The sequence below is a fragment of the Notechis scutatus genome, chromosome 9 (genome assembly GCF_049901735.1).
Source record: "Notechis scutatus isolate UNSWTSFEM ecotype Mainland chromosome 9, rNotScu1.2, whole genome shotgun sequence".
Classification (NCBI taxonomy): Eukaryota; Metazoa; Chordata; class Lepidosauria; order Squamata; family Elapidae; genus Notechis; species Notechis scutatus.
In genome coordinates, this window is record NC_142017.1 from 1,031,696 (window position 1) to 1,043,403 (window position 11,708).

General features: G+C 55.0%; 1 protein-coding gene across 1 annotated transcript in view; it reads left to right on the forward strand.

Annotated features, from left to right (window-relative positions):
• CBFA2T3 (CBFA2/RUNX1 partner transcriptional co-repressor 3) overlaps positions 1–11,355 on the forward strand; it is a 52,969-nt gene extending 41,614 nt beyond the window's left edge. The window contains 10 exon segments of the mRNA XM_087971354.1: positions 24–268; positions 2,043–2,132; positions 4,145–4,326; positions 5,084–5,222; positions 5,224–5,335; positions 5,928–6,013; positions 7,160–7,355; positions 8,314–8,382; positions 9,967–10,157; positions 10,446–11,355. Of these exon segments, the coding sequence (XP_087827480.1) occupies positions 24–268; positions 2,043–2,132; positions 4,145–4,326; positions 5,084–5,222; positions 5,224–5,335; positions 5,928–6,013; positions 7,160–7,355; positions 8,314–8,382; positions 9,967–10,157; positions 10,446–10,775 (1,640 nt within the window). The 3' untranslated portion in view covers positions 10,776–11,355.
• The last annotated feature ends 353 nt before the right edge of the window (positions 11,356–11,708 follow it).

The following is an 11,708-nucleotide window of genomic DNA, read 5'->3' on the forward strand; positions in this document are numbered from 1 at the left end:
AACGGTCCCTTCTTCCCTGGCAGTGATGAATGGGAGCAATCATTCCCCGACGGCCATCAACGGAGGAGCGCCCTCCACGCCCAACGGCTTCAGCAACGGGCCGGCCACCTCCTCCACCGCTTCGCTCTCCAACCACCAGCTCCCTCCGGCCTGCGGGGCTCGCCAGCTCAGCAAGCTGAAGCGTTTCCTCACCACCCTGCAGCAGTTCGGCAGCGACATCTCTCCGGAGATTGGGGAGCGGGTGCGCACTTTGGTGCTGGGCCTTGTGGTGAGTTCCGGGCCCCTTGGGGGGGGGTTGACAGGCCAAAGACTCTGGAGTGCAGGCAGTCCTCGGACTTACAACCACAGTTGCTTAGTGAGACAGTTGCTAAGTGAGTTCTGCCCCATTTTACGACCTTTCTTGCCACAGCTGTTAAGTGAATCATTGCACCGTTAAGTTAGCAACATGGCCGTTGAGTGAATCCGGCTGCCCCACTGACTTTGCTTGACAGAAGGTCGCAAAAGGGGAACCACGTGACCTCGGGACGCTGCAAACCGCCATAAAGACGAGTCAGTTGCCAAGCATCTGAATTTTGATCCCGTGGCCATGGGGATGTGGCAACTCACTGTGTGGAAAACAGTCATAAGTTGCTTTTTTCAGTGCTGTTGTAACTGAATGGTCACTAAACAAACAGCTGTAAGTTGAGAACTACTTGTATTTTTAACCACCATCCTTCGTCAACTGCTACTGTAAGAACCATGGGGCCATTGGTTCCATTTAAGACAACCAGGGGCGGGATTCAAACTTTTTAACAACCGGTTCTGTGAGTGTGGCTAGATGGGCGTGGCTAGGTGGGCATGGCCATGTGACTGGGTGGACGTTTCTTCTTCTTCTTCTTCTTCTTCTTCTTCTTCTTCTTCTTCTTCTTCTTCTTCTTCTTCTTCTTCTTCTTCCTCTTCTTCTCCTCCTCCTCCTCCTCCTCCTCCTCGTCCTCTCTTCTTCCTCCTCCTTCTTCTTCTCTTCCTCTCCTCCTCCTTCTCTTCTTCTTCTTCTTCTTCTTCTTCTTCTTCTCTTCTTCTTCTTCTTCTTCTTCTTCTTCTTCTTCTTCTTCTTCTTCTTCTTCTTCTTCTTCTCCTCCTCCTCCTCCTCCTCCTCCTCCTCCTCCTCCTCCCCCTCCTCCTCCTCCTCCTCCTCCTCCTTCTTCTTTCTCCTCCTCCTCTCTCCTCCTCTCCTCCTCCTCCTCCTCCTCCTCCTCCTCCTCCTCCTCCTCCTCCTCCTTCTCCTTCCCTTCCTCTTCCTCTTCCTCTTCCTCATCTTCTTCTTTGCAGAAACCCCCACCCATTGTTTTTCCCTCCTGGGCCTCAGGGAAGCCTCCTGGGCAAGCAGTAAGACAGCAGGGGGGATCCTGGCACAGCTGATTGTCGGCACAGCTGATCATCAGGAAGGGAATTCCTTAAGGGGTGACTGGGGGAGAACGCAGTCAGCGATGCTGCGCATGCGTGATAAGGGCTGACTGGGCGGGGAGGGGCGGGGCCAGCCAGGGACACGATTTCCAGGTTCTCTGAACTGCGCAGAATCATAACGACCGGTTCTACAGAATGGTCCAAACCGGTAGAATACCAACCCTGAATACAACCCCCTGCAGGGCAGAATCTTAACCCAGCTAAAACCCAACACGCACAATTGTTGGGGAAAAGCCAAGGTTTTTTTATTCGTCACAGCCCTGATGCAGTCAGCAGTGTCTTCAGCTGCAGGTCGGTCTAGAGAAGCGATCGGATTTTGGAGGCAACAGACTAACATGGCTACCGTTCTGGAGTTTGTTGGTGCACAACATGCCTGGGCCTTGTTAACCCACCTTACCCAACCCAACCCGATGTGGTGGGATTGCACTGCCCAGAATTTCCAGCAAGTTGTTTGGGAATTCCCTGTATTCCTCTCCGAGAGGCATGGAAACATGTCAAGTGGTCAGCAAAGCTGGCCTTGAAGAAGGCCGCTTGGATAAAGGCCCTTAGGGCTCCCTTGTGGCTTCATCTGTTGACCTCTGTTGATGTTCCCCTTGTAGAATTCCACGCTGACCATTGAAGAGTTCCATTCTAAGCTCCAGGAGGCCACCAACTTCCCCCTGCGCCCTTTCGTCATCCCGTTCTTGAAGGTAAGGCTGCCTTGTCCCCCCCGGGCGGTTCGAGACCCACTGATTCGCTTCCGAAGGGGAACTTGGCTATCCCAGCAGCCCCTTTTCTTATTGAAAGAGAGGCTGTTGTTGACGTTGGTCACTGTGAGCCGAGTGTTCCAGCCCTCATTCATGTAAGGCATCTGAGAGCAAGCATTCAATGCACGGGAAACTTTTATTTTGGAAAACCCTGCTGGGTGGTCAGCACAGCCAGCAGTAGGTGACCCTCCCTGGTGGATCTCAGTTGGCTTCCTAATAGCAGGACCAAGGAAAGAACGAGGATGAGTCAGAGGAGCCGTCTTCTCCCATGGAAAGTGTAGCTCGCAAGATCATAACGGAAATTACTTCAAGATGAGGAGGAGGAGGGTCTGTTGCAACCCTTTTGCCTGCGGAAATTCCCAGGACAACCTCTGAGCCTGAGGAGCTGCGGCCAGTCTAAAAGGGACCATTCTGGTTCATGGGCAAACCCTGAGACTGGACAAAGCTCTCCCTTGCTCTGTAGAGCTTGCTCCAACCTTGGTAACTTTTTTACGACTGGTAGACTTCAAGCTGGCTAGCTGAGGAATTCCGGGAGTGGGAGTTGAAGCCCACAAGTCGTAAAGTTGCCAAGGTTGGAGACCTGCAGTAGAGAATTTCTGCCCATCGGAACAGGCAGACGAAGCCCAGCTGAGCAAAGAGCCATCAAGTCTGCCAAGACCCTCTCCCCCGCCCACCCACCCCACCCCCAGCTGTGTGTCCTTCTCTCCTCTTGCATGGATTTCTCCGGCCCAGCCCAGCTCTTTTCCAATATTTCTGCTTGGCAGAATTGCATGACTTCAGAAGGGCTGCCAGGGCAAACCTCTGTTGGACGGCAAGGAAACGCTTTATTTGGAAATCTCGTTTTCTAAAAGCATCGTAGCTGTAACTGAGAGTTCGGTTTCTACATTGATTGAAGCTTTCTGGAGAAGCAAGTTGTCCTTCAGGTGAACTTGCTCCTAGAAATGCCAGCCGGCCTTCAGATCTTTAGAGATCCGAGAGGAAGACACCCCGAGGTTGTCCTCTCCTCTTCCTTGCCCAAGAGAGCATCAAAAGGAGGCTGACAGCCCTGGGATCACAGACCACCTTGGGAGTAAGGTTAAAGGCCCCCCACCCCCCCACCCCAGTGAGCCCAATTCAACCCTGGCTCCTCTGGGGGTTATTTGCTCCTCAGAGCCCACTTGGGTGACCAACAACCTGTCTCGTTCGGTGCCTGATCTCTACAATCTTTGGGGGAAACTCTTTGGTCGAAGATTGGGTCCGCCTATAAGCCCTGGTGCCTTTCTGCCAGGGCTGCCTCCAAAGGACGCCCCCCTTCCCGAAAGCCCCCTCTCTGCCTCTCCTGCTCTCCAGCACCCTTTCCCAGCTGTCTTCCACGGGGCCTCCAGATGCTTCTCATTACGCTAACTCAAAGCAGCATGCCTTTCCCAGAGATGTTATTTATTCCTTTTTATTATTTTTCTTTCTGGAAGTGTGGAGCGAGGCGAGGGAGGAGGAGGGGAGGAGGAGGAGGAGGAGGAGGAGGAGGAGGAGGTGGCTTGCTGTCCTGGAATCCACAGTGGGGCATTTCATCAGCTCTAATGTGTTCAACAGATGGCGGTTTGGCCGGCCGTAGGCTGCTTAAGTAGGAAACCAGGGTTGGCTCGTGGCAGACTTTGCTCGCCTGCTTAATCACTTCAGTGGATGCTCCTCCCTGGAACGAAGCTCCGGGAGAAGCTCTCTGGGCGGGGCATCAAGCAGGGAGTCATGTTTTATTTACAAACACTTTCTGCTAAGACCCTGGGAGATGGGAAGAAAAAAACCCCATAGATTCCCGAGAACCCTTGGAGGAGGCCAGAAGACTTTCTCTGGGGAGATCCTAAGATGAGACTCCAAAGCGCTTCCTGCTTCTCTGGGACGAGGGAGCGGGAGCTCACATCCCGTCAGATTCCTCTGGGAAACCCACAGAGAGGCTGCCCCCTTGCTCTCTCTCCGCTTAGGCCAACCTGCCCCTGCTGCAGCGGGAGCTTCTCCACTGCGCCCGCATGGCCAAGCAGAGCCCAGCCCAGTACTTGGCGCAGCACGAGCAGCTCCTGCTGGACGCCAACGCCTCCTCGCCCATCGACTCCTCGGAGCTGCTGCTGGAGGTCAACGAAGGGGTCAAAAGGCGGACGCCAGACAGGTAGGCCAGCCTCCAGCCTGTGAGAGAAGGGGGGAGGGCAGGGGTGGGTGCTCTTAAGCTGGGGACAGCCTTGCCAGGCCTTATTCTTCAGATGGACCGTTGACCCGCGTGGGACTTTCTAGAGGCCAGGTCCTCATCCAGGAGGGTCACAGTCTAAAACAGCAAAGGGGGCTGATAGACGATGAAAGGAGCATCTCCAAGGCAGATGGTGACCCCCCTGAGAAAGAGGAGAAGCCATTCTGGGCCCTTCTTAGCAGAGAACTCATGTCTGGACATCTTTGCCCCTCAGGGTGACCAACACAGAGTGAGGATCCAGGCTCTCCCAGGAGCTTGAGGGGTTGCCTGCCCCATCTGAGAAGCAGGGAGCTCCCGTTAGCAGAGTGACCGAGGTCAGGGGCCCACACAGCTCCAAAGATATATTGGTTAATTCACCAAGCGGTAGGTTGGCCTTTGGCCTGAGCCGTTCACTCTCCAACCCCATTTTGGAGGTGAACAAAAAGGAGATGGTTGAACTTGTAAATGTCCCTCTGGAAAAGAGCCGAGGGACGGCTTCTAAAGGACTGGCTAGTTGGAGATGTCCAGGAAGAAGCATTAAAGTGCTATGGTCACTTCCAGGGTTATTTTTACCCTTCAGCGAAAGGTCCTTCTGGGAAGCTGGAACGGGCTGCCTTGGGCACTGCTTGCTCTCTGTGGCCAGCCTGGCAAATTCACTGCAGTGCCCTGACCGTGGGTGTGTGTGTGTGTCTTTGTGGCCCAGGACCAAAGAGAATGGCTCGGACCGCGACTCCTTGCACCCTGAGCACCTCAGCAAAAGGCCTTGCACCCTAAGCCCTGCCCAGCGGTACAGCCCCAGCAACAGGCTCAGCCATCAGCCCAACGGGCTGCCCCACCCCACTCCCTTCCCCACCCCAGCACTACCGCCTGGAGGACATGGCTGTGGCCCATCGCTACCGGGACACCTACCGCCCTCCGGATCCTCGCGACCTTCGGGAGCATCCCCGGCCAGCAGGTGAGAGAGCACTGGGGAGCTGCGGGGGGGGGGGATAGGAAGGCCAGCAAAGGTGGGCAGGGGTCTAGCCGGGAAGAGTGGGCTCAATGGGCCGGTCCCTAAAAAGAGAGGAAGGCTTGAGCACTGCAGGATTGGACCCAGGCAGTGGAGGAGCGTGGGAAGAGCTGGGAAGAAGTGATAAGGACGGTGCGCAAAAGAGCTTAGTGGAGCTCGCCTTCCTCCTCCTGCACCACCGCTGGGATTAAGCAGGGTTGGAGAACGGGGGTCTTTGTGTCCACTCCTGCAAAGAAAGCTCCCCTCTTTATGAGATGGCAGAAGCAAAGGGCGCCTCTGGTGATGTCCCTGCCCAGCAGGGTCCCGGAAAAAATTGGTTTACAATTGCATTTGAATGGAATTCAGCGCTTGCCTACTTTGGAGAGGCCAGCTGAAGCTGCAGGACCCTGGCCTTGGCATCCTCCAGGTGTGCCCCCAAAGTTGTGGCTACCGACAGGAATGTGGGTGAATGGCCCCTGGTTCCCCAGGGACTGGCGGCTTCCAGGAGGGGTTGAGGTCCTGCCCTTCCACCCCCACTCATGATGCTTCATCCCCGCAGCCGTCCACAGTTCCCGGCAAGAGGAGGTGATTGATCATCGGCTGACCGAGCGAGAATGGGCCGAAGAGTGGAAGCACCTCAACAATGTACGTTCAACGGTTTCAAATTCTATGATTTATCGAATTTGTACACAGCTGCCCATTTCCTAAGTGTGACTCTGGGAGGCTCATGACAATTAAAAACATCAGAAACAATAAAAAGTATGAGTGAACACAACGACTATGCAAAAACCACCGTTAAACACTCAAGGAAATGTAAAACCTAACCACAGTCAGTAGCTGAGGACCAAACCCCACATCTGTTTCAAACAACCCTTGCCAAGGCTCACGGCCACTGTTGGCCCCTGTTGGGCCCCCCAGGCATCGGGCCCTTTTCTGAACAAAGCATCCTCAAGGTAGCAGACAAGAGGGGGGGTTCCTCCCCCACTTTATTTTCATGCTCTGGTTCTGCTCTGGTTCATTCAGCAGATGCGAATTGCAATCAATCAAATCAAATCAAATCAAATCAACCTTTATTGTCAGAGTATAATGAGATTGGTTGAGCCTCCCTTCGTGCAACACAACTCACAGTGAAGACCAAAAAAAACCAATCACTCAGAGATTGGATACGGCAGGGTTAACTATTGGTTTGGTGATTTACGAGGTTCGGTGATTTATGATGTGCTTCCCTGCATGCTGTGAGGCGTATTTACAGTGAGCCTGTAAATCGTCATCAGCACGCTGCGAGCAGAGAAGCAGCCTTTGAGACAGGCCTCTTTTCCTGCTTTTTTAACTGCAGCTGTGCCATAGATCAGGTAAGAGCCCGGGTGGGCAGGTGGGCACAAACACCAGCAGACATAGAACCGGTTCTATGTCTGCTGCTCTTCAGAGCTACCAGTTCTACAGAGGTGGGCAGAACCGGTGGAAACCCACCCCTGCAATCACTGCATGAAAAATAAGCCGCAAAGTTTAGGAGGGGACAGCAGAAAAGGAACGGACAGCCCGCATCTGATAAAGGCCCAAGGCTGCCTTTGGCCAGTTGCAGCTGACCTTCCTGCTGGCTAGATGGATGGGAAGCTCCTTCCAGAGCTACCTGGCAGAGGAGGAAGAGGAGGGGTAGAGGGAAGGGGGAGATGGAGAGCGATGCTCACCTCCCTGTTTGCTTTGTCACCTGCACAATGGGGTGGAAAAGGAGAGCAGGCTGGGCAGAGGAGAGCGGCTGCCAGGTGTCACAGGTGGGCTTCCTCCCTGCAGCTCCTGAACTGCATCATGGACATGGTGGAGAAGACACGCCGGTCCCTCACTGTTCTGCGCCGCTGCCAGGAGGCTGACCGCGAGGAGCTCAACCACTGGATCCGCCGCTACAGTGACGCCGAAGACATGAAGAAGGGGCCGAGCCCCACCAGCCGCCCCCTCAACAGCACTGCCAACCTGGAGGCGCCACTGCTAGGTACCCCAGTAAGGGAGGAGGCTGGCTCAGCCCTTCCTGGATCAAGGCCCTTGACCCCAAGCACAGAGAGTGGCCTTCCTGCCCCTCTGCACATACTACTCTGGTATTCCGCCTGCCACTGGAGCTGGGCCTTTCCAACAGCCCTCACTTCTGGGGCCTCTCGGAAGAACCGGGGTGGGGGTGAGAGAAGGGGGAGGCAGAGGACAACTAGGCTGCCAATCCCCCCCACCGTCTGTCATGGGTGCACTAAAAATTGGGAGTGAGTGGAGAGGAACCTTTCCTGCATTCTCCTAGCCTCAACATCTGCTGGGGCATCTGATGAAAACCGAGCCCACTTTATGTGGTCTGAATTGTGGTTTAAGGAATAAGCCACTATCGGCTGGGTTTGCAGAGCAAAGCCTTCCCCCCAGTCTGCCAACCAGAGAGGCTAGGCTAACAAGCCAAAGGATGGCCTTCATGCCAGGTCTAACCCAGTAAGTACTGACCACAACTCCTGGCTGCATTCTACCAACTGAGATGGCTTTCAAGGGGGTTGCGCAAACCCATGGGGTCATCACACCCTGGACAAGGGTCTTTGTGTGGCTGTTAGGAGGGATCTTGGCACCACTCGGCTGCCCACTGGGGGTGCCTGGTCTTCCTGGCATCCACTTGGCTTTTGGGCACTGCAGCCTCCCAGCTCAACAGAGTTGCGCCCTGATCCTTGCTGGCAAGAACCTCATGTGGTATTTTGACACCCCGCCCTCTTTGCAGGTGCCTTTGGGTGCCCACCACCCTCTTGGCTGGGTGTCACAAAGCAGACCCTTCCTCAGAGGAAGCCACAATCCGGCCTCCAGCTCTCCAGGGTCCAGTCAGGGGTGCCAACAAGCTTGACCACACTCAAGTTTTGCAAAGCCATAAATAACAAGTCGGTTCGTTCAACGCTTCTAAACAGATTTTTCTCATTCTGCCATTTCCCCAGATGCTCATCGTGAATTTGTATCCAGGCCCCTGTCTGGCTACATGCCGGAAGAAATCTGGAGAAAAGCTGGTGAGTTTTGGGGGGAGGGAGGAAATACTTCTCGTAGAAAATTGGCTCTTGTGTCACTCAAGCAAAAGCCAAAAAAAGTATATAAAAAAATCCAGGGAAGGAGCAATTGCTGGAGCCCTCCTGGCTCTTTCCCCCGATGATGAAGGGGCTGGGGCGGCTCCCTTGCTCCCATTCTGGAGTTGGTCCAGCTGCAGACCTCCCTTTGCTGACCAAGCCCAGGACAGCAGCGTCCCTTGGGCAGGTCAGTTCGGCCCTGCTTCCCCAGATGAAACTGCCCTCAGGCTGAGTTTGAAGCAGCGTCCCGAACCTTAGCCGCTCAGGGATGGATGGACATCCAGAACTACCAAGCCAGCTTGCTGTCCACCCCTGCCCCAGTTGCGAGGGTTGAGAACCACTGCTCTGGAGCATTGGCGGGGCTGCTGTGGCACATAGGACCCACAATGCTCTGCAGAACATCAACAAGATTCATGCTCTGCTGGCCAAAGCAAGCCGCCCTTAGGAGAGAGAGAACGCCTGCAAGGAGCATGCAAGATCCCGTCAGGTGCTGCTTTGGTGGGGCTCAGCCAGGAAGAGCCCAGGGGCAGGTGCCTCCTTTGGCTGGGAACCCACCCCCCACCCCGTGAAGCCATCCCAAATAGCTGATTGTGTTCTGGTGGGCTTGCCCCCCCGCCCCCAGGCAGAAAATGGTGCAGAGGAATCTGTGGCCAGCCTTGTTTTCCCGCCACTAAAAGCCAGGCGAGGGGTTTGGTCCCTTCCGGATGCTGTGCAATCTCTGCTCAAGCCTGATGGAGAACGGCTGGCCACCTCAGGACAGGAGGAGGGATTAAAGTCGTTGCTTCCCCCTGAGGGATTCTGCCACTGGATTTGCACAGCTTCCTCCCACGTGCCCGTTAAAAACCTAGCTAGTAGCTCCTTTCATACAACAGATTTACTAGTGGAGCACTAGCCTCAGTTAGCTTTTTCTGGTAGGCCAGCATCTTGGGCAAATCCAGGCTACCATACAGTGGGTTGGGGGAAGCTGGAAATGGCTTAGTCAGTCATCTGGTGAGGGCTGTTGCATGAATGCCACTTGGGTGGCTTTGCTTGTCCCTGGGGAGGGACTGTGAGAGCGAATTACAGAGAGGGTGGAGCTGTTTAGGGGAGAAACAGTGAGGTCTGTTTTTTGACAGTGTGGGGCTTATTTTAGAGTTTAAACCAGGGCTCTCCAACCTTAGCCACTTTAAGCCTGGTGGACTTCAACTCCCAGAATTCCCCAGCCAGAAGGGCAAAGCTGGCTGGGGATTTCGAGGAGTTGAAGTCCACCAGGCTTAAAGTGGCCAAGGTTGGAGAGCCCTGGTTTAAACTACAGTTCTTATACTTCTCTCCTGAAACCAGCTGCCAGGTTTAGCAATCCTGGTCAGTGCAGCCTGGAAGGGCCACCGAAGGGGACGCTGGGCAGGGCAGGTGGCCCTGGAGCCACAGATTGACCCTCCTTTTCCCGGAAGATCTCAGGCCTCCTCCAGGGCAGCAGCGCCTGGCTTTCTTTGGCCGGCCTGCCCCGACTGAGGCCCCTCTATGATGTCCGCCCTGCGCTCTGCCTTTCAGAAGAAGCCGTGAACGAGGTGAAGCGCCAGGCCATGTCGGAGCTGCAGAAGGCCGTCTCGGACGCAGAGAGGAAGGCGCACGAGCTGATCTCTACGGAGCGGGCCAAGATGGAGCGGGCCCTGGCCGAAGCCAAGCGCCAAGCCTCCGAGGATGCTTTGAGCGTCATTAGCCAGCAGGAGGACTCCAGTGAGGTAGTGACTCTTTCTAGTCCCGACCTGGAGCCGGGTGCCAGAGTAGCGGGCTGCAAGCAGCCATGACTCAGAGCCAGGCGTGTGCTGGTCACGTGGCTCCCCCTCCCTGTGGTTTGGCCTTGCCCTAAACTGTAGGAGTTGAGCACAGCCGGGAGCGCAGCCACGGCCCTTTGTGGATCCGCCACGGGAGAGACGGACCGGGTGCCTGGTGAAGAGTAGAGCGCCTCTTGTCCCCCACGCTTGTCTTTCGCTCCGCGCTGATCTCTGTGCTTTCGCCTTCTCCTGCAGAGCTGCTGGAACTGCGGGCGCAAGGCCAGTGAGACCTGCAGCGGGTGCAACACGGCGCGCTACTGCGGCTCCTTCTGCCAGCACAAAGATTGGGAGAAGCACCACCACGTCTGTGGACAGACCCTCCAGAGCCTTCAACCTTCAGCCGGGGCGGGCTCTTCTGGCCCGGTTGGGCTGCCCGGGACTCCCGCCCAGCCAGACGGGGTGGCCGTGGCCAGTTCCATCCCCGGCGTGGCCCTGGGAGGCAGCTCGAGCGATCCAGGCTCTGCCACCGCCTCGCGTTCTGGCACGCCGGCAACCCCAGCCCCATTGGACACCACGTCCCGCTAGGCGAGAGACAAAAGGGGACCATCACTGCTGCTGCTGCTGCTGCTGCTGCTACCACTGCTCTCCAAATGGAAAACGAAAAACAAAACCAGAAAACTGCATTCAATGCAAACCCTCAGCTACCTGACACGTGTTTGACCTCCAGAGCAACCTCTGACTCTACGACGGAATCCTCACGAATCCTCAGACCCGGCTTTAAATGGAGTTAAGGCAAGCGCCGAGCCTCGTCCGTTCTTCCAAGACGGGGATGACGGTGGGAGACTCCCGACCCATAGGATGTGGGGGAATCAGAGGCGGTGGTGGTTGTTCTACTTCTTTTCTTCTTCTTCTCCTCCTCCTCCTCCTCGGATGAGGCATCGGCAGGTATCCCCACCTCTTGACTTGGGGACAGGAAGGGAAACGGGAGGAGGCTCCCTCTGCCTCCTCCCGGAGGTGCGTTCATGGAAGTAAAAAGAACGGAAGCCCCTCCTCCTGAGAGAGGGAGGAAGGGGCAGAAGAAGGCAGGGAAAAATGGATTTCAGTTACAAAAAGCAAGCCTTTTGTTTTTCCTTTTTGTAAAAAAATAAAAATAGACAATAAAAACATCAAACTCTTTGGCTTTAAGTAAAACAGAAAGAAAAAAAAAAATCCAAAAAGTACCCACAAAACCAAGTAAAGGAAGCTTACCTGTAAACTACCTTGCTAGTTAGCCAAGAAATACCATGTTCACCTCTGCTCCAAAGGAAATCCAAAAACAGAAAGAAAAAAAAAGAATCCAAACTTTTTTCCACTGCCAAAGTTTCTTTCTTCCTCCTTTCCCCTTTTCTTCCTTTGATTGACTTCTTCCTCTCCTTCCTCAGTACGGAGGCTTTATTTATTAGGTTTGGGTGAAGAGAGGAGCCCCGCGTCCTTCTGCAACTTCCTTCTCACCGCTTGGCAGAGGCTGCGGCAGCCGCA